General features: G+C 43.8%; 1 protein-coding gene across 1 annotated transcript; it reads left to right on the top strand.

The window, feature by feature from the left end:
* The first annotated feature begins 92 nt into the window (after window positions 1–92).
* Window positions 93–22,268, top strand: tent4b (terminal nucleotidyltransferase 4B). Its single transcript, XM_021607692.2, has 12 exons — window positions 93–934; window positions 10,303–10,426; window positions 12,593–12,639; window positions 16,808–16,928; window positions 18,069–18,176; window positions 18,467–18,595; window positions 18,786–18,996; window positions 19,260–19,386; window positions 19,541–19,644; window positions 19,883–20,034; window positions 20,161–20,301; window positions 20,509–22,268. Exons 1-12 carry the CDS (start codon window positions 429–431, stop codon window positions 20,668–20,670), a joined length of 1,932 nt encoding a protein of 643 aa, XP_021463367.1. The 5' UTR covers window positions 93–428; the 3' UTR covers window positions 20,671–22,268.
* The last annotated feature ends 743 nt before the right edge of the window (window positions 22,269–23,011 follow it).

Below are 23,011 nucleotides of genomic sequence, written 5' to 3' on the forward strand. Positions count from 1 at the left end.
GCAACAGGTAACATGTTCTGCTCTTGCGTAAGAACGACACTTTCTCCGCCCTTTTCGAATCACCATTTCACTCTGCGCGAATCTGCGGCTGCGCAGTGTCCGCCATTGAGGACCCACAATCAGAAGGAAAGGGTCAGAAATCGCTTCGATAGGCAATGGTTGCACGTTTCCTTAATTCTTGAATCCAAACTTTGACAACATTCTTTCATTAAACACGACGCCTACTGTCTAATAATAATAGTATCTAATAGTCGTTTTAATTCATGGATAGCAGATTTAGATATTTTATAGCAATTTGAAGTAACCTTCATATCTAACGTTAGTCAGCTGTAAAGCTTAAGAGTGAGGTTAGCTAGCTAGCTACCTGGCTAGCTTTAGCTACACGAACTGAGCCTTGCTCTGGGGCAGTGTGCCTGCACTGTCGTTTGATGGATCCAAGAATCGCTTGGTTTCAGCCAGAACAACGTGGGCCAGCCAACAGCCTGTGGATGCAGATTTGGGAAACAACACAAGGTTTGGGGAATCTGTACTTCAATAACAACTGTAACACGGGTAGTTTGTCTAGCACGTCAAGCCTCAGTCAGAAATCGAACATCAACGGGACATTGGGTAACGTAATATCGAGCAAGAACGGAGCTGTCACTAACAGCGAACCCAGGTACAAGGGAATGTCCAACTCAACGAAAGACAGAGATGTAGTCGAACAACGAGACTTTATTCCGTTGGAAGCTAATAACAACCACAACAACCGTTCATCGCTGGGGAGGGGCAGCGGAGGGGTGCAAGTGGGCTCTGGGGTCTCAGGACACCCCAACAAAAGGAAAAGAGACAACAAGGCTAGCACCTATGGATTCAACAGTAGCCTCGAGACCGGAGGCTGTGGTTACACGGGAACACCATGGAAAGTCAAGAACTACTCTGAAGGAATCTTGGGGTAAGAAACAAAATGACATTCATCAAAACTAGCTCGTTGCTCTTATAACGTTACAAGTTAATCATAAATCACGCGTTATCTAGCTAACGTTATATATCTCTGCCACACTAACGTTAGTTGGTTAGAAAACTAGCCAGCCAGCTAAGTTGGCTGGTGAAGTGAGCGCACATATTCATATGGTTAGACATCATAGCCATATTTAGGCGTGCCGATTTGACCGTCACGAGTCATTATCTGTTATGTTAGGGGACGTTCCTAACCAGCTACGGTCAGTCGAAAGTAATGGGACAGTCAACGTTAACTAGCTAGTTAGTTAGCTACATCCAGCAATTTGTTTTATGACCTTGGTAGCTAGCTACCTCGTGGTTGCCAACATCTGCATGTGGTCACTACACTGACGAGCTAAGCAAAAAAAATCTAATCCGAATGACATTTAGCTAAAAGCACGAGTACTGAGCAGTAACCATTGTCAAGTCAATGCAGAACTATTTTCTTGATAGTTGACATGTGACTGACTGACTCAGGCTAAGCCTACCTAACTAATGCCGGTATTTCTCGTCTGTTTCACTGTTGCCTATTTGCAGCAATTAAAACCGAAATTCTTACTTCTCTGGTGGATATAATAGTCAGAAGCATCTATTCTAATTCCAAAATGTACTAAAAGATGTAAATAGGATACTTTTGGTCATAGTCAGTATTTTCCAAAATTGAGATTTGCGAGATTGAAGAAACCCATCATTCTTTAGACAGCAGATCTACCCATTAGCATGCATCGCCTCCGACTTCTTTTATGTGAGACAACACTACTACATCGTAGCCAATGTTATGTTGAAGGAACAATACTTGTTCTTTATTAAACAGCGTGTTTTTTTTCTTCCAAATCACACATCCTCAGAGCTAACTTTGGCATCATAAACACAATTTATTCCTTTAGCCAAAGTCATAATAGGGTGGCTGTTTAGGGATATCTTAGCTATTGTGAGTGAATAGGAACCAACAATGATAACTGTCAGAGTACATATAGCAAACATAACAGGCCCACATCAAACCACAAACCCAAGTTGCAATTCGGAAATGGTATCTATTTCTTAATGACTTCGGCTTGTGGCCGTGTAGCTACAGGGCAAGTATACCCTCCCAGCCGTAAAGGTCCAGACCTCTTAGTAGAGTCTCTTAGTATAGTATTTTTATGTAACCCATATTTCACTAGGTGAGTCAGTTAAGAACAAATTCTTATTTACAATGACGGCCTACCCCGGTCAAACCCTAACCTGGAGGACACTGGGCCAATTTTGCACCGCCCTATGGGACTCCGAATCATGGCCGGTTGTGATTCAGCCTAGAATCGAACCAGGGTCTGTAGTGATGCCTCTAGCACTGAGATGCAGTGCCTTAGACCTCTGCGCCACTCGGGAGCCCTGAGCACACTGTCTTTAATATAGGTTGGCTATACTAGCTGACTGATTATGATCAATATGTCAGGTTGGTACAAAGCAGTTAGAGGTTAGGTTACTGTAACCATTTTCTCTGTAATGACAGAGGGTATTTCCCCAGACGTGATGCTGAAATGAAATGTGCTTTACAACCATCCAAATGCCTTCCTTATCTTATCACTGTTGTTTTGCCTGATTCCCCCCTCTGTTTATTCGTCCAGGTATAAAGGACCAGGTCTGCCTTGAAAAAAACATATTGACCAATTAGTTTATATAATCTTAGTGTGACAGAAATTTAATGAGACAGCTATTTCAGAAAGGCAGTTCTTACTAGTTTAAACTAGAGAAAAGTCCTGAGGTGGGTGGGGTATTGTTTTAAAGGCTGAGGTGTGGAGGCGTTTTTTCCCCCCTCTTCTACGTGCCTGACAAGCGTAGGCTAGCAACATGCAAGAGCCCAGAGCAAAGTCTTAGCTAAGCTGATCCTCATTTATAGTAATATAAAGTACACTGTTTGCATAAGGACATTCCTTGGTGATTACTCTAATACCCTAACCTTTACTATACAGCCTGGATCACAGTCACAACCAGGCTCTGTCTCCCACACTTCTGGTTCTTATTCTGCTCACAGTGTTTAGTTACTGAGTTGCATAATGAACATATATTTCACAATATATACATGTAATGCCTAAATATCTGCCAATTGATAGTGTCTCTTTCAGAAAGTGTTTTTCAGGCTTGTAATCTCTGGTTGTGGAAACGTTTCATTAGCTTTCTTCCCCAAGTCCCTGACTGGAGAGGGCAAAATTTGAAAGTGATTCACATCAAGGTGCATTTTCCTGTGCAATACCTGAGGGATTGCCTATTCAGGCTCGCATTAGTCAAGGGGTTGATTTTGCATTAGTGTGACTGACCACTGTGGCATACACAATATGATGGGGAGGGGAAAGAAAAGGGTGGGGGAAGATGAACAATTTTCCTTGGACGAGTAAGGCACTGTTGTTGGTTGCGAGGGTGGGGATAGGGTGGATAGGGGTGGAGGTGTGTGAATGCGTGCAGAGTTGTTGGACTGCATGATTGAGCCCAGAAGGTCCAGCCGCTCTGTATAAGGGGTGCTGTGTTTACATGCAGCACACGCTGAGCATGTCCTGGCTTCGCTCTCCCAAAACAAACCCGCCCCTCCAGGAGAGAAACCTGAGCTCTTTCTCTGATGTCACAGAGCCCTCCATCCAATGAGCTCTGGAGCAGCAATGGCGTTCTGCCACCTCTGATTCACTGAAACAAAAGCTGTTGTGAAAGACCCAGAAATGTTATTGGTGTGTGAGTGGAGTGGACTGCCTAAAATAGTATTTGTATGGCTGCACTGTGCTGTCACACACAACTAGCTGTGGAAAAACCTGGGTTGTGTTCACTAGGCACAAAACAGAAGAAAACTTCTCAAAAATGGATTGAAACAGTGAGAGACTGTCTGAACTTGTCCAATAAGAAATGTTTGTTTCATTACCTTTTGCTACAGTGTGCCCTACGTGTGTGCTATTTAACACAACCCAGGCCTTGGTCCTATGTGTTGAGGACAGGGGTCACACAGTGCCAGATTAGTTTTGTACAATGTTTACCCCATGGGCCATCTAAATGTGCTGTTAATTGCTCGGTGACTATCAGTATCGGCACATTGTTGTTTTTATAACCATCTCTGAGATTTATGATCTAAGTCCCACAGCTCCAGCTTCCAGATATCACCTCTTGTTACCCCAACACAGCACCACTCATAGAGCTATGGCTCGGTCTGTGCTGGCTGTTAGAGATATCAATGGAGTTTGGGCAAATGTCCGTCCTCCATCTTTTCTCCTCCGTGACCCGGAAACCGGTAAGCAGTCGTTGAGTTTGTCATTTCGTTAGTAGGCAAACGGAAGATGGTCCTCCTCGATAGCCTCCTTTAGGCGAGGAAACAAACACAAGTGTATCCTACCTGAGTCCTTCACGGAAGAGTTTTGAAATCTGCCACACCCCCTTTGAATCAGCTTGCACATGTCTTGCAAATCTAATTGAGAAAAGGCATTTGCCCCCACCCTCCTTCTAGCATACAGCCAGGTGGTGAGGCGAGGACTTGCAGAGGGCTATACATGCTGCTGGTCCTTTGGACTGTGGGTAATATACCCTTTCCTCTACCAGCACGTGTGGGGATCCCTCTATCTCGGCGATCCCATGTGCTCAAAGAGGAATGTTTTTTGATTGATATGTTCTCCCCATCTGGTCGATTTGAAAGCCGTTGAGTTAATGTAGTCTGAACAGCATAGGGGGTAGCAAGTTGTTTCTTGTTTTGTTACAGCCCAGACAAATTCAATACTGAAAGACAATCATATTTATTTTGTGAATGTCGTACTGTTTGACAATAAGTTTAAATTATTGGAGACTGCTGTGTGTTTTTGGTGGCCGTTTCTGTTCAAATTATGGTAATTGTTAAAGTATTGGATGTTTGAAATCTCTTTTCACGGTCAGTATTTAAACAATTGCATTTTCATAAGCCTGTATAAATGCCTTTCAACCAGGCAGGTTAAGAGAAACCTATCAAGGTACAGGTGTCACTTCATGCCATGTGACTAATGATGAAAAGCACACCTTGTGCTCTCTTCTCCACTCCAGTCTTGATGAACTCAATATGCAACCTGTGTACCACAGATCTCTATGCTTGTCTGATAGGTGAGCTCAGAGATGGAGTGGAACTTGTCATGGAGATCAGAGGACATGACATGCAGTACGTTTACACCAAACACACAAGTTTGAGTAGACGAGACTCTTGTTGCTAATGTTTAGATTAGTGCTAATGGCTCAAATCTGTTAGCATTGTGTCTGCAGATTGTATTTGGGGTAGCCCAAGATCTAGCAGCCCAATTAATAAAGATCAGATTGTTCTTTTGATGTCTGTGTCTCTCCATGGGTCTCTGTACTTCTGAATATAGGCCTAGATGTTATGGTGGATCGAGCCTTAGGGCTTTAATTGAAGAGGATGGTGTAATATAAGAGTAGTCTAGTGTTTATGGCTGGACTTCCAGCACGCCAGATGTTTTGGAGCCTGTGGAGCCGGGAGCGTTTTTTGCAGCACTAAACACATGGTTTCAACCGCAGCTAGTGTGTGCCGGATAACTCCACTGAGGCCAAGCAGGTCACTAACGATCAGGGACAACTGGGGTCCTCGTAGCCCTCGCTTGTCTTTAACCCAAATCCTCTGGTTATGGTAGCCAGTCTGAGCCACCGTAGTGCTGCTGGAGGATAAGTCAGGCATTGATGAAAGCTTAATGAATTGGACACCTTATGTTCATTGTGTGGTTTGGGTTGATATCCTTTCCTGTGTGTGACTGTGTGTATTGCTGGCCCTGTCACTCATAGGCTAGCCTACTCATGTTTTTGTGTGAGAGGCATATTTACACATGTAGCACTACCAACAGAGGTACTGCCTAATACGCAGTGAATGAGGAAAGTTTTTGCAGGTTCACGTCAAGAGAATGCCTGCTGGATGACATGTCTCTCACTGTTTCTGGCAGCGCTATGAAACATGGGCATGGTACAGTACCCTGTTATTTCTGTCCCTGGTCCTTCTGCAGTATTTATAGCTGGTTGTTCTAATGCTGTTCGGTGGAGGCCGTTCTAAACCGGGGGGGGCTGGCCTTGCACATTCGAAAAGTCATCTGCCAGCGAACCCTCTCCTTCTCAAAGGTACTTTGGCAGCCAGTTTGATTTCCCTCTGTCTTTTACTGCCTGTGTCTGAACTGAGATGTCACGGACATGCCATGCCCTCTGACTCTCACACACCTTTATACTGTTAGTCCATCTGAGCAGCTGGTCAATAAGCAGTACCAGTCTGCCACTGCAACTGTAAACTTTCAGATGAGATCCTGATGTTATGCTTCTCCCCCTCTTTCATATGAAGACATATTCCTTCCACCACACCTACTCTGCTGCCTCAGAAACCTACTGGCACTTGCTGCTCAGTTGTACACTACAGTATCTATATCTTGGAAAAGATGTTGCCTGTTTCAGTTGCAAAGCCATTCCTCCAAACCCAGGGCTCCCAAATGCGTTTGCCTAGTCCTGCTCTTTGCTTGTCACATGCTCCAGTGGCACTGGGCTGCTCCCCCTGGTCTAAGCCGGTTCCCTGGGTGACGAGGCGATGTGGCTTAACCCTGAAACGAAACCCATTCTCTCTCACACGGACAGCCAGTCAAACACTGCTGCTGTGAAATGAAACTTAGCAGCACCACTAGTCTGAGCTGGATTAGAGAGCCTATGCTTAGGCTGACTCTCTGAAATGAAACTGACTCTTGCACAGTTTTTTGCTTGTTATAAGCATAATGTAGGAGGCTGGCAGTGTGAAAACTACATTTGCTAGGAGACTGGCAGGCACACACACTACATTTCTATTGCCATTGACTCCAAATTGGTGGGAGATTTGTTTGATCTCCCCCGATAACAGTGTATATCAGTCATTGTGTGGTACGTGTGACAGAAGTTTGACTATGGACTTTCTGTGGGAGTGTGTGTATGTATGTGAGAGTGTGTGTGTGTTCGCATCATATCAATATGTGACGTGTGTCAGTCAGTTGAATTGAATGTGTCCAAGTTAATGGCTATATGTGAATTCAATATGAATGGCTTGCTGATGGCTGTATCTCCTGACCCAGTGCCAGACTGCTTCCCTCCTGTGCCGTATGTCTGAGGACGGCCCCCTCCCGTGCCGTATGTCTGAGGACGGCCCCCTCCCGTGCCGTATGTCTGAGGACGGCCCCCTCCCGTGCCGTATGTCTGAGGACGGCCCCCTCCCGTGCCGTATGTCTGAGGACGGCCCCCTCCCCTGCCGTATGTCTGAGGACGGCCCCCTCCCCTGTCCTCTTGTTACTGGTGGCTCTAGATGGAGTGACTTAAGGCATCAGCATGCTTCAGTTCAGCTGGCGGCAAACCGAACGAATGTGCTTACATCTTCTCTTTTAAAAAAAAAGCAACCGGCAATAGTACTGTTTGGCCATGTTGAGACACTAGCCAGTATACACTTCCCCAAAATAGTCAGAATTAAATCTGTCATTAATTTAGACGCTTTTGTATCGATTCTCCCCCCCCATCACTAGTTCTCACTAGTCATACCTTGCTATGTTGACTCTAGGTGTGTTCACGGTGCAGTCTTTGTTGCAGTGACTGACTGGGCGTGATGAATGCTGTCAGCCAGGTTGCCTCTGCAGAGCGTATCTGTGGGCCTGTTGCTGCCTGTGTGTGTTAAGTGTTGAAGTTACTTAACTCCTGTTCCCATGTCAGTCTGACCAACACCAGAAATGAAGAGATTCAATAGAACGAGAAGGAAGGAATCCCCTGCATAGTGCTCCGCTTCAGTCACCTCAGAATACACTGTAATGTGAGGCCCTGTCCTGTCCAGAAAAACAGCTCATGGTACCTCAGGACAGGGAACCTCATGGTGAGTGTCTTCACACACGATTACCGGTCCTGCCCTGAGGAGTTAGCTTGGCCTACTAAAAATGGGAGAGGCTGGTGCTTGGGTGAGGAAAGGTGTAGAAGTTAGATTAGTTTAGCAGCCTATTGTTTATATTACAAGCTGTGTGATACACCCCTCTGTGTGAATATAAAGGGATCATTGTTTGAGGATGAACACCTGCAGTGATGTAGCTGGAAAGGCCTGGTATCATCACATCAGGGAGGAGTACTTCTACCCAGGGACTGATGGCATTGAACTGGCATGACTGTCTGGCTGGCTGGACTGCTGTGTAGATTGGGCCAACAGACAGGCTGGTGATTGGGGCTGCTGTCGACTGGGGTCTAACCGGGTCAGGGCCCTTCAATAGGACTCCTGGCTGCTACACCAGGAATGTTTGTCTGGGTGTCGATGAGGATTAGGTGAAACACAGACTACTGTAAGCGCCAGGGAAGACTGTTATCTAAAACGCAGCGCTCCACAGAGCGCTACCCAAATGACAAGCAGGCTGATTCCTCTACAGTAGCTACTAGTGTTTCTCACAGCTGAGCCCTCTCGGGTACACAAGCTCAGAAGTAGCTACCATTTCTTTCCCACTCTCTTTGATTTTCCTGCCAAAGGAAGCTGTGCTGCAGGCCTGTCATTGGCTGGGTGCTGTGTTGTGTTTACATGGCCCTGTGGGTAACTGGGATTGTGTGTGTAAAGGGGCAGCCAGGGCAGAGTGACCTGCTCCACTGCCAGTCCACGACAGCCCCAGCCCAGCCCTCTGGTGTCCTGGCCTCTAGTACACCCCCTCCAGTATGTGGTGTTCACTCACATTACAGCAGCTCACACAACAGGACTGCTGCCTCTGCTCTACTCACAATCATAATGCTGGATGTGCAGCTTGCTATTCAACTCAAGCTGTTAGTTTCCTTTGTAAGATTAGGAAAGAGAATAAGTATTTTATTCTCCGATGACTGAGTTTCCCTACGGCCTTACTGTGTTGGTTGGTCACTGAGTGTTAGACCTCGTGTCCACGTGTTGTCTGCTCCAATCCCCTTTGACTGGCTTGATTCTCTCCATTCTGTTTTTGCTCCGCTTCCTGTCCCCACACTAAGCACTGGCCAGAACATACAAGAGCTAATCAGTAGAGTTTGGAACAACAAGGACGTGTGTTGGTTGGGTCAAAGTTTGAGGTGGCAGCTGGTTTAGGCCGCACCGTGTGTGTGTGTGTGTGTGTGGGCGGCAATCAGTACCGCGTGTGAATGTTTGTGTGACCCAGTCTTTAGTGTTATTGATATAGGCTCTGGTCTAGGCCCTGTGGGTAGGTGTGTTGGTCAATCTGCAGCTTTAATAATAGACAGACAGCAGGGTGAATTGCAGGCAGAAATAACCCCAGTCAGTCAATTACTGGCCCAGTCACGGTCTTGTCTCTGTGCCATTGTGTAATGTATCTGACAGTTGGCACAGTCCCTGGTCTCCCTAAACGAGCCATGGCATTCATACCCACCAAGTTTACCTGACTGACTTATTGGGGGGGAAGGGAAACAGCCCTGTTGATCGTTTAGTAAAGTCGATTTGTTGATTTAAGCACCCATTTTTAACTCAAGGACAGCAACACTTGTACTTATCAGCATTGTCCTCCCAAACTATTTAATCAGGCAAGGGACATTACATTTATGCCAACTGCTTTGGGTTCCATAGCCCTAACAGTGGGAATATGCCCTATGATTTGTACCAAAGGTGTAGATGTATTGCATTATTGTGGCCTTGATCTTTTCTCACACACGTCAGCCTGTCTCTCATCATCCTGTAGTTAATGCATTTCTTCCAGTCTTCAGTAGATGCTACTTGATTACAGTTTGTTGGCACACAGGTGTTGGCAGTTAGCCTTTTAACATAACACGCCTCCAGTAAAGAAGCCAGTTAATGTAATAATGATGCTTTGCAATTAACTCCTCACGAACGCCTAGTGTGTTTGAGGAAATGTCATTTCGATTTTCACTTTCATTAGATTGTAGGGCAGGATAATTGTCTCTGTTTTCACCATTTCCATTACATGGTAGGGCAGGATAATTGTCTCTGTTTTCACCATTTCCATTACATGGTAGGGCGGGGTAATTGTCTCTGTTTTCACCATTTCCATTACATGGTAGGGCGGGGTAATTGTCTCTGGTGGCTGTTCAGTGAGCTACCTGTGAACGTTGTTAACAAATTGCATTGACTGGCATAATAAAATATGTATTGTAGACCCCATCAATTGTATTGTAGACTTGTTATTTAGATTTTTCTCTTATAATATATTCTGCCTTCAATCAATATATTCTGCCTTCAATCTTTGTCAGTGTATTTTGATCTGTTTCAGACTCTATCCTACTATCCCCATGACCATGCTACTTTCTCCCTTTATTATTTTTCTCGCTCAGTCTTTGTCTCCCTCCCTAACCCTGATCATGCTGTTTTCATTCTGTGTTCTGCAGGCTCCATGAGGAGATCAATGACTTCTACAAGCACATGTCTCCTCGGGAAGAGGAGGAGAGGATGAGGATGGAGGTGGTGGACAGGATCGAGAGGGTCATCAAAGACCTGTGGCCCACTGCTGACGTAAGAGATCACTCGCATCGCTACAGTTCCAGTCCTAAGCCCATACAGGTTTAGCCAGGTCCCAGATCTGTTTGACCATTATTGGTGTACAGCGAACTCCTCTGGTTGTTGAAACTTTAACATAGTTGAAAAGCTCTGGGCCCAGGCTAATACGGGTCGTCGTTCAAATAAATATTGTAACCATGTAGAGTTCATGCTTACATAAAAGCCAACACCAACTACTAGAAGTGACAGGCAGAGCAAAGGTTTGGAATGGAAGTGGTTTCTAGCTACACAGACAGGTCTCACCCACACGGCAAGCTGCTTGAGATTCTCACAATCTCCTGTTCCCTCATTTTACAAATTCCCTTCATTGCTAGAGACAGCATGAGAACTTGCTGCTCTATGTAGAATTGCTGTCTTTACATCTTTCTCTGGCTGGCTCTATAGCTGTCTGAAAGGAGTCGTGACTCTGTAGGAGAGTTATTTTCTCTCCCTATAGGCTGAGCTGTAATGAAGAGGAAAGACAGGCCGTATATGGTGGGGCGTGTGACCAGCAACCATTTGTGAAAGTGCCTGGTCGGTCCGCTCTTATCTCCCTGCTGTGTTATATTTTGGCCTGTAATCTACAGGGCTTCAGGTGTCCTTATTCCTGCTGACTTGGAGCCTGATGATAGAGCTGTGTGTGTCTGCTCTCAGCTGTACAAGCTGTACCAGGGATGGACAACTGCCGTCTTGTAGGCCCGCGGATCACTTTTTTTTGTTTATGAACTCCGTCTGGGTCTCAATTTACTGTTGAGTTGGAATAGTAGAATACACAAGGTGCAATTTCTAAATGAGGTTGTACATCAGCAGTTCTCTTATGTCAGTCACTGACAGTAACTCGATTAGCCCATGTCAGCTAAAATGTCTAGTGGCCAGCTATCTTGTAGTAATCATGGTCGAATTACCAACCGGGGGGCCCCTATGGATTTTGTTAGTCCCTCTTACTCAGACATATAAAGACGTTTCATTTCTTCACCCTATGGCAAAATATGTAGAATTTACAGGGAAGTCGCTGTGAAACTGCACATTTTTCTCTGTCCCACGGCAAATTGTGTAGTATCACAGGAATTGATCAAAGAAAATGTAAAACAGTTGCACATCCCTGAGCTAAACAGAAAAGTCCACTGCTGTTCCTGGTACTGCTCCTACCTCTTACTCTATCCACTGAGGCAGGAGAGCAGTTTATATCCTGTCCACAACAAGAACAGGACTAAGACTCCCAGCAATCCCCTGACCTTTTACACACACACTCAATACGAGACCTGTCTGTGACTGGGTAAACTGAACTACTGTGAACCCACCAGATAGCTGAATAATTAGTCTAGGAGGCGGCCACCATGTCTTTCTCTCCCTCTCTAACTGCACCCCGTCTCTCAATAATTTAAGTGATGACCACTAGCTCTTTATACAGTAGAGAGCCGAGCCATGAGTTAAGTTTACCTTTTGGACACAGTGGCAATCCATCACCTCTCTCATTTCCACCCACATCACAATCACATGCCCTGCCTCTAGTAAGCAGATTGGAGCCCAGGCTTTAACCCCCTTGGTCGGTTCAGGCAGGAGCTCAGCCCAGGAGGGAATAATGGCTGGTTTAAGGCTTAAGCAAAGGCTATTTTTGAGCCCTCAGAACCAATGTGAAATACTGTTATGTGATGTGACATTGGTTAATGCCCACAAAGCTCAGATAAAGTGGGATATTTGTCTGGAATCTGGACGCATTAAATAAAATGCTTATTTAATTTATTTTTTGTCCAAACCGTTGGGGTTTAAAGCATTTTATCATTGTTCTCATAACTACAGTAATGGTTTGTTCAGATCCCATTTTTTGCCCCCAAGAACATTGCATGGTTGTCAGATAATGACTGGTTGTCAGTGCACTGACTTGCATAAAAGGTGAAATAAGTTGATGCATGTTAGACTCTCTCCCCACTTAGCATAAATATTATATTTGTATTGCTTTAGTTGACACCTGTCTCCAAGTATCAGACTGTTGTCACGTGACATGACAGAAGTCAAAACAAATCATTTGTCTTTATTTTCTAACAAATGACCTGCCATTGTATCAGTTCAAAGCTAGTGCATAGCTTTGCTTATCTGATTGATAAGTGAAATCAATGAATAACACATTTGACTTTGTTACAGGTTCAAGTGTTTGGGAGTTTCAGCACGGGCCTCTATCTGCCAACCAGGTAAGCTGTTTGATCCAGGTAATGGAGTACATAATGGCCTTCCTATCATAATCTCTCTTATAGTGTGTTGGTGATATGCGTGTTGACTCATAACCTGCAGACCCTGCGGATATAACCGCGGGGCGGTCGGGTTTAAATATTGTGTGGATGAAGGGTGGGTGGATGGCGGGCTGAATAAAAAGAAAACAACACCTTTAAAAAATCTGGGTTAGGGCCAGTTGCGGGTCTCAGATTCACTTTTTCACATACTTGGGCGGTTGTGGATGGGTTATTAGCAATAGCGGGCAGGTGAACAAGCAGCTGACCCGCGCACCATTAGTAAGTGTAAACGGACCCTTAACCCAATGAGTCCCACCTTATCGCTGGTGTGTTTTGGACTTCTAACCACTTTTAAACAGTGTTTGTTTGAGCTACGGACTTCTGGGTTGAACCATTTGATTTAGTCTGTTCTACCAAAATGTCTTGAGTTACAGTTTGAGCTACAAACTATTTAAAAGCCATCTGTTTTTCTCTGATGCTCATAAGTGTCGTTAGAAGGTAAGGGGTTCTTCTGCATAGAAGATCAATCAATCAAATTTATTTTATATAGCCCTTCGTACATCAGCTGATATCTCAAAGTGCTGTACAGAAACCCAGCCTAAAACCCCAAACAGCAAGCAATGCAGGTGAAGAAGCACATGAAGAATGAAGAAGATCATGGGAAATCCCAGGACATAGTTTCTATAATACTGTAATAAACTCAGTTGCCGTCACAAACTCCACACAGTTGTCACTGACTAGTTAGATATTCATTTCCCAGTGAAAAAACTATTTCTATACTTACTGCATTCATATAATTTTTTAAAATCGGGTTTTTACTTTGGCAGACTTAAAAAAAAAAAAATTAAAAACTCAGATGCAACTGTTTTGTCATTGTTTTATCCTCACAATAAAACACTTAATTGTGAGGCTAAATACAGTGCCTTCGGGAAAGTATTGAGACCACTTGACTTATTCCACATTTTGTTAGGTCGCAGCCTTATTCTAAAATTGATTCAATTGTTTTTTTTTTTCCTCAATCGACACACTATCCCATAATGACAAGGCAGAAACAGGTTTTTTACATTTTTTTACATCAGGTTCTTGGTCACCTCCCCGACTAAGGCCCTTCTCCCCCGATTGCTCAGTTTGGCCGGGCAGCCAGCTCTAGGAAGAGTCTTGGTGGTTCCAAACTTCTTCCGTTTAAGAATGATGGAGGCCGCTGTTTTCTTGGGGACCTTCAATGCTGCAGAAATGTTTTGGTACCCTTCCCCAGATCTGTGCCTAGACACAATCCTGTCTCGGAGCTCTACGTACTATTCATTCAACCTCGTTGTTTGGTTTTTGCTCTGACATGCACTGTCAACTGTGGGATATATATATATATATATATACACACACACAGTGCCTTGCGAAAGTATTCGGCCCCCTTGAACTTTGCGACCTTTTGCCACATTTCAGGCTTCAAACATAGATATAAAACTGTATTTTTTTGTGAAGAATCAACAACAAGTGGGACACAATCATGAAGTGGAACGACATTTATTGGATATTTCAAACTTTTTTAACAAATCAAAAACTGAAAAATTGGGCGTGCAAAATTATTCAGCCCCCTTAAGTTAATACTTTGTAGCGCCACCTTTTGCTGCGATTACAGCTGTAAGTCGCTTGGGGTATGTCTCTATCGGTTTTGCACATCGAGAGATTTTTTCCCATTCCTCCTTGCAAAACAGCTCGAGCTCAGTGAGGTTGGATGGAGAGCATTTGTGAACAGCAGTTTTCAGTTCTTTCCACAGATTCTCGATTGGATTCAGGTCTGGACTTTGACTTGGCCATTCTAACACCTGGATATGTCTATTTTTGAACCATTCCATTGTAGATTTTGCTTTGTTTTGGATCATTGTCTTGTTGGAAGACAAATCTCCGTCCCTGTCTCAGGTCTTTTGCAGACTCCATCAGGTTTTCTTCCAGAATGGTCCTGTATTTGGCTCCATCCATCTTCCCATCAATTTTAACCATCTTCCCTGTCCCTGCTGAAGAAAAGCAGGCCCAAACCATGATGCTGCCACCACCATGTTTGACAGTGGGGATGGTGTGTTCAGGGTGATGAGCTGTGTTGCTTTTACGCCAAACATAACGTTTTGCATTGTTGCCAAAAAGTTCAATTTTGGTTTCATCTGACCAGAGCACCTTCTTCCACATGTTTGGTGTGTCTCCCAGGTGGCTTGTGGCAAACTTTAAACAACACTTTTTATGGATATCTTTAAGAAATGGCTTTCTTCTTGCCACTCTTCCATAAAGGCCAGATTTGTGCAATGTACGACTGATTGTTGTCCTATGGACAGAGTCTCCCACCTCAGCTGTAGATCTCTGCAGTTCATCCAGAGTTATCATGGGCCTCTTGGCTGGGCCTCTTGGCTGCATCTCTGAGCAGTCTTCTCCTTGTATGAGCTGAAAGTTTAGAGGGACGGCCAGGTCTTGGTAGATTTGCAGTGGTCTGATACTCCTTCCATTTCATTATTATCGCTTGCACAGTGCTCCTTGGGATGTTTAAAGCTTGGGAAATCTTTTTGTATCCAAATCCGGCTTTAAACTTCTTCACAACAGTATCTCGGACCTGCCTGGTGTGTTCCTTGTTCTTCATGATGCTCTCTGCGCTTTTAATGGACCTCTGAGACTATCACAGTGCAGGTGCATTTATACGTAGACTTGATTACACACAGGTGGATTGTATTTATCATCATTAGTCATTTAGGTCAACATTGGATCATTCAGAGATCCTCACTGAACTTCTGGAGAGAGTTTGCTGCACTGAAAGTAAAGGGGCTGAGTAATTTTGCACGCCCAATTTTTCAGTTTTTGATTTGTTAAAAAAGTTTGAAATATCCAATAAACGTCGTTCCACTTCATGATTGTGTCCACTTGTTGTTGATTCTTCACACAAAAATAGTTTTATATCTTTATGTTTGAAGCCTGAAATGTGGCAAAAGGTCGCAAAGTTCAAGGGGGCCGAATACTTTCGCAAGGCACTGTATATATAGACAGGTGTGCCTTTCCAAATCATGTCCAATCAATTGAATTTACCACAGGTGGACTCTGAGTTGTAGAAACATCTCAAATATGAATAATGGAAACAGGATGCACCTGAATTCAATTCCAAGTCTCATAGCCTTTCGAAAGGCATTGTATAAGGGCTGGACATGCGGATAAATGAAAAGCAGATATTTGCTGGGTTCTCGGGTCTGATGGGGTTAAACTACAAAAACTACCCACTGGGCAAAAACGGGTTTAATCAACATTGTTTCACATAACTTAAAAAAAAAACATTTAATTTGATTTTGAAAAAGCAATCAACGTAAAGGAATTTATTTTTTAACCTAAATCCAATGACAGGTGATTGTTTTTGTTCATTTCACTTATTTAATTTATGCTAGGTGACAACTCAACCACATGTAAATCCAAACCAGATGTTTAACTGACATCTGTTCCAAGTGGGTAAGCTCTTAGGCCTTTCCTACACACTAATCAGTATTTGGTATTCAGACATGCCTTATTCAGTTGCGTAACATTTTGCATCATATGATGCTGTGTTTTGCATCATTTAAGGCAAAATGCATCATACTGGCTGTATTTTTGTATTTTTAAAGTTATACATCTTAAACTTGATTGCTGACATGCTAAACATTTTGGGACTATAACCGCAATGGACTAATGAAACAAATACCAAAATATCGTTTTTGGGTGGAGTTTTCTTTTAAGTTCAAGGTACGAATACATACGTATTGAGAGAAGTGCATAAAAAGGGATTAATTTTACACACATTTAACTGTGTTCAGAATCCACCCCTTTGAGTGGTTATATGGAGAAAGATGTGGCTGGCCATTGTGTAATTATTTGCCTTTGTTTTTTGGGATTAAGGCTGTGGTCATTTTAGCGCTGCTGATCCAAAGCCTTTTTAACCTGGTTTCTTGACGAGCCAGACTGCTCTCCGCTCCGACATCACACACACACACACACACACACACACACACTGTAACTGGGGACTCTGGATTAGTGACAATAAGCCGTGTGTGAAAGTGAACTGGAGAGTCCTCTCTTCAGATCCGAATGTGATGTTGCTCTGACCTCTACTACTTACTCCACTTCCTAGTGACATCGATCTGGTGGTGTTTGGGAACTGGGAAAACCTGCCCCTTTGGACCCTGGAAGAGGCCCTGCGGAAGAAAAACGTGACTGACGAGAACTCCATCAAAGTGCTGGACAAGGCCACGGTATGTTTGTATGTATTATGGCAGCAGCTACTCTTTCTGGAGTCCATGCAAAATTAAGGCAGTTATACTTTTTTTATTTTTTTATATTACAATACATTTACAACAGATTTCACAACATTAAGTGTGTGCCCTCAGGCCCCTACTCTACCACATATCTACAACACAAAATCCTTGTGTAAGTGTGTGTATAGTGTGTACGTTATCGTGTGTTTGTATGCATGTGTCTGTGCCTTTTGTTTGTGTTGCTTCAGTTCCCGCTCTTCCATAAGGTGTATTTTTATGTGTTTTTTAAAGTGTAATTTTACTGCTTGCATAAGTTACTTGATGTGGAATAGAGTACTGTGTAGTTATGACTCTATGTAGTACTGTGTGCCTCCCATAGTCTGTTCTGGACTTGGGGACTGTAAGGAGACCTCTTGTGGCATGTCTTGTGGGGCATGCTTGGGTATCCGAGCTGTGTGCCAGTAGTTTAGACAGACGGCTCCGTCCATTCAACATGTCAATACTTATCACCAAATACAAGCAGTGATGAAGTCAATCTCTCCTCCACTTTGAGCCAGGAGAGATTGACATGCATATTATTAATATTAGCTCTCTGTGTACATCCAAGGGCCAGCCGTCCTGCCCTGTTCTGAGCCAATTGCAATTTTCCTAAGTCCCTCTTTGTAGTACCTGACCACACGACTGAACAGTAGTCCAGGTGTGACCAAACTAGGACCTGTATGACCTGCCTTTTTGATAGTGTTGTTAAGAAGGCAGAGCATCGCTTTATGGACAGACTTCTCCCCATCCTAGCTACTGCTGTGTCAATATGTTTTGACCATGACAGTTCATTACAATATTATGACCATATTATTCATTACAAGATTTAGTTGAGGTATAGGGTTTAAAGAATGATTTGTCCCAAATACAATGCTTTTAGTTTTGGAAATATTTAGGACTAACTTATTCATTACCACCCATTATGAAACTAACTGCAGCTCTTTGTTAAGTGTTGCAGTCATTTCAGTTGCTGTGGTAGCTGACGTGTATAGTGTTGAGTCATCTGCATGTTGTGCATGCATACTAACTGTGCAGTGTGTCATTGCCTCCAGTGACTATGTGTAAATCCATCCTCATCACTGTGTTCCATTGTTCCAGGTACCCATCATCAAGCTGACAGACTTCCGCACAGAGGTGAAGGTGGACATCAGCTTCAATGTGAAGAACGGAGTTAAAGCTGCCCTTCTCATCAAAGACTACAAAAAGGTAAGTGAAGCAGGCATCTCTTATTCAGGGTACATTGCTTTTACCTAATGCAGTCCGGTAAGACCTAGCTGATGAAACAGGCTTGACAGTTAGCATGCATAGATTGTTGTATATTTGTCAGGTTCTTTGGGTTCTGACGGAGGTGTTGATAGCTAATACACTTAACTACGTCTCCTCAGTCCCTCAATCCAGCCATACCCAATGTCCTAGTCTGAGACATTCCCCTCTAGAGGGCACTATAACCATAACCACAGGTTTAACCATAACCACGTGTTTCTTTTATCCATAAGAAATACCCAGTGCTTCCAAAGTTGGTTCTGGTGCTGAAGCAGTTCCTGCTCCAGAGGGATCTGAATGAGGTTTTCACTGGAGGGATCGGCTCCTACAGCCTTTTCCTTATGGCTGTCAGCTTCCTGCAGGTGAGAGACTTCTGCTATTCTCTCAAGTAGCCCACACACACAGTGCAGGATAGATCGCATCTAACATTACTAATTTACTATCTATAACAGACTTTTGACACATTTTAAGTCTTTCTCATTCAGTGAACTAAAATGATTTGGCTTGTTCCTCTATGGAATTGACCTCTTATCCTCTGCCCTTGTATTTCAGCTTCACTACAGAGAAGATGCCTGTAGCCCTAATGCCAACGTGGGCGTTCTCCTTATAGAGTTCTTTGAGCTCTATGGGCGCCACTTCAACTACCTGAAGACGGGCATCCGAATCAAAGATGGCGGCAGCTATGTGGCCAAAGACGAGGTTCAGAAGAGCACTGACCTCTACAGGCCCTCCATGCTCTTCATTGAGGACCCCCTAGCACCAGGTAACATGGCCTTCCATTCAGCATGGGTGCACTTGCACAGGTGATACCTCTTTTTAGCACTGTGACGCTCAAGATCCGTAACATCCGTCAACTACTGATACCACTAAACCTAAGAATCACACACTTTAACGGGCATGAATAAGACGGCTAGAGGTCCCAGGTGCCCATACAAAGGCTAAAAAGTCAGCTCAATATCAGACAATGTCTGAAATCTGTCACTCTTCCCAAATAGATGATCTAAGCATGCATCTTGCCTCCTGCAGATAACGACGTTGGCCGCAGCTCATACGGTGTGTTGCAGGTGAAGCAGGCCTTTGACTATGCTTACATAGTGCTCAACCACGCCGTATCGCCCATCGCCAAGTACTACCCAAACAACGAGTCTGAGAGGTGAGGAGATGGTGAGCTAGGGCTCGCTTTAACCAACGACAGCTCTCACATTCCTTGGCTGCTATCTTTAAAAAATCTTATTTATTAAATACTCTCTTTGAACTACTGCAAACAAGTTCTTCTAATCTGATATGTCCTATTTTCTTTCCTCCAGTATACTTGGCAGAATAATCCGGGTGACCCAGGAAGTGGCTGAATACAGGGACTGGATCACCAAGCTCTGGGGACCACAGTCTCAGAATGAACCTGCCCTGAATGGTATGTTTTCACAGTACTACTGTGAGTCTTGACACTGTCTCAGATCTATCGAGTTGATAGTGTGTTTGAGGGGATCAGTTTCAGTAAGACAAGGTGCAAAATTGGTCATCTTAATTACGTTTGAAGTTGTTTGGGATCCAAGGTGATTTGTAGATCAGTGAAGTCCGACTGCTATTTAGTCAATCTAAAACACACACACATTGTCTTACCACTGTTTGTCCATGTGCTGTTGTTGTAGGAAATGATGTCACACTGTTAGTGAAGCCTCAGCAGCTGGATGAGTGCAACAACAACCTGACGGAGGAGGTGACTGCATCTCACAGCAAGACCTCCTCCAACTCCTCATTAGTGTCATCCTCATCCTCCACGGTATCCAGTTCCAGCGACGTTGTGAGTTTTGTTACACTCAAATAAACCGTGTGCACACTAAAACCACAATACCTGAGGAAATCAACTCTTAACACGACATTTAATGTGATGCACCCATTGCTTGCTGACCTGATTGGTTGTCCCCAGGATTCTGACGGGACGCCCTGTAAGACAGTGAAGCAACAGCCTGGGCGGGGCTCCAGCGCCCACAGAGAATCCTCAGGTGGCGTGACCAATCACAGAACACAGAGGCACACCACCAGCACTCCTACTGACAAGGGGGGCAAGGTAGGGTCAGCTTGACGAAGCCTAAGTCAACCACTGAAAAACTCTGTTACTGTACCTACAAATGCCTTGAACTTTTATGACCTGAGCGTTACAACACACTGTCGGTACATAGATAACCATTTACATTTTACATTTCAATGGCACACACAGGCCTACCAGTGATCTGTTTACTGATCTAACTAGTTGTGTGTCTGTCTTGTTTCCCAGGCCAGGTTGATCCGCTCGTCCAGTAAAAACACCCACCACCTCCAGCAGAACTCGTCCTCATCCAACATCAAGAGCCACCCGAGCAGCAAGCCACACTACCAGGGCAACTTCAAGAAGAGGAAACCTCAGCAGCACTCAGAGGCCCAGGACCTCTGCAGATAGGGCTGTCTGGGTCTGCTCTGCAACAGACTGACAGACTGACTGCTGCCAGACTCCACACTGACTGAGGAGTAGTATTAAGGATCTTCCTTCTCTCAAGCGACACGCATCTTTTTATAGCTGAAAAATATCCCAAAAAAAGAAATAGGAAATGCTGGGGCTTAGTTCTTGAAAGAAATGCTAATTTTCTTCCTTGACATTAACCTGTTCTACAGTGGAGCTACACACCACATCCAGTACCTACAAATCTTGCCTTTTACCATAGCGCCATCTGGTGTTTTGGAGGAATAAGTGTCTGGAAAGTAATGTAGATTTGGACAAGCAATACCTGGAACTTGGCTGGCGAACGAACTTCAGCAAGAAAAGTTTAAAAAAAAGAATAAAATACACAAAAACAAAAATTTACAAAATGTTATATTGAAGAAAGAAGGGGGGGGAAAGTACACAGATTGAAAGACTAAACCCCAAAATGCAATCTGTAAGTGGAGACAATTTTTTTTGATGGGCGGTTATTTTTTGGTTGTAATCAGATTATACAAAGATTTGTACAAAAAAAGACAAACACGCAGAAATGTTTTGAGAAAAAATTATCACAAGAATGGTTTGACTTTTTACAGGATACTACGGATTCAAGGCAAATATATATGTGCACATTTGCCTGCTAATCTGAGTAGTGGCAGGTTAGGGTTTCATTGCCAACATAAATCATCAGCATTCTATTTCTACTTGGCTGCTCTCTCAATGTGTTGACAGGCTTCTTTCCAAATTATACCCATTTCTCAAATTAGTACACTACTTTCACTAAATAGGGAATAGGGTGCCATTTGGGATGCACTAACAGTGTTAGCAGTATGCCTTAGTCAGGTAACGTGCACACACAGCCCTATAGATTACTGGCTGGCTGGGGACACATCACTCATTCATACACACAGCCCTATACAACAACAGTGACGGTTTTTAGAGGTTCTCCCAGACTCATAGAATTACAGTTAGAGGACATAATGATTTTAGAAAGATTCTCCACTTGAAATATGTCTAAGATCCATAGGTGTGGGAGGTATTATTTTCCCTTTGGTAATTTACCCATTATGAAAATGTGTATTTGTTCATGTATTTTTCTATTAATGATATGAAAATATAGTACTATACATGTTATACGTATTAACAGGAGAGACCATATTCTTGTATCTTATATTTGGATAGTGGGATATTGGGGAAGTATAATTGGTCAGGTACAGTACCAATGTTGCTGTTTTGTGGCATTTTGTTTTAATATGTGGCTGGTCTACTTTAAAAGGGAGCCGAGTTTTTGGTCAGAATATAATGCAAACAAACACCTCTTTGTTAATGTGTCAACAACCCCTCGCTGAAATGTCTGGTATGTCAACATCTGATTGCAGTTCCACAACTAACCTGTAGATGGTGGCATTACTCGACTCTTCACAGCTGGCACCTTCATACTGCATTTAGACCTTTTCTTCAGTGTCAGTCAATGTAGTCAGACCCCTTGACTTTATCCACATTGTTACATTACAGCCTGATTCTAAAATTAATTAAATTGCCCCCCCCCCCCCCCTCAATCTACACACAATACCCCAAAATGACAAAGCAAAAACTGAAATTACATTTACATAAGTAATCAGACCCTTTACTCAGTACTTTGTTGATGCACCTTTGGCTGTGATTTACAGCCTCGAGTCTGCTTGGGTATGACGCTACAAGCTTAGCACACCTGTATTTGGGTAATTTCTCCCATATTCTCTGCAGATCCTCTCAAGCTCTGTCAAGTTGGATGGGGAGAGTCTTGCACAGCTATTTTCAGGTCTGTGCAAAGTTTTTTTTGATTGGGTTCAAGTCTGGGCTCTGGCTGGGCCACTTAAGGACATTGTGACTTGTCCCGAAGCCACTTCTATGTTGTTTTGGCTGTGTGCTTAGGGACTTTGTCCTGTTGGTAGGAACCTTTGCCCCAGTCTGAGGTTCTGAGCGTTCTGGAGCAGGTTTTCATCAAGGATCTTTGTTCTTTGCTCTTCATCTTTCCCTCGATCCTGAGTAGTATCCCAGTCCCTGCCGCTGAAAAACATCCCCACAACATGATGCTGCCACCACCATGCTTCCCCGTAGGGAGGGTGCCAGGTTTCCTCCAGACGTGATGCTTGGTATTCAGGCCAAAGAGTTCAATCTTGGTTTCATCAGACCAGAGAATCTTGTTTCTCATGGTCAGAGTACTTTAGGTGCCTTTTGACAGCCCGCTTGGAGATTGCCATGTGCCTTTTACTGAGTGGCTTCTGTCTGGCCACTACCATGAAGGCCTGATTTGGTGGAGTGCTGCGGAGATGGTTGTCCT

The sequence above is a fragment of the Oncorhynchus mykiss genome, chromosome 6 (genome assembly GCF_013265735.2).
Source record: "Oncorhynchus mykiss isolate Arlee chromosome 6, USDA_OmykA_1.1, whole genome shotgun sequence".
Lineage (NCBI taxonomy): Eukaryota > Metazoa > Chordata > Actinopteri > Salmoniformes > Salmonidae > Oncorhynchus > Oncorhynchus mykiss.

Excerpts from the sequence above, each read along its gene's own strand:
- tent4b (XM_021607692.2), top strand. The coding sequence starts at position 429 with ATGGATCCAAGAATCGCTTGGTTTCAGCCAGAACAACGTGGGCCAGCC. Across the intron at positions 10,427-12,592 it reads ACCTGTGGCCCACTGCTGAC|GTTCAAGTGTTTGGGAGTTT; the intron begins GTAAGAGATCAC and ends ACTTTGTTACAG. Across the intron at positions 18,997-19,259 it reads TGAGGACCCCCTAGCACCAG|ATAACGACGTTGGCCGCAGC; the intron begins GTAACATGGCCT and ends TGCCTCCTGCAG.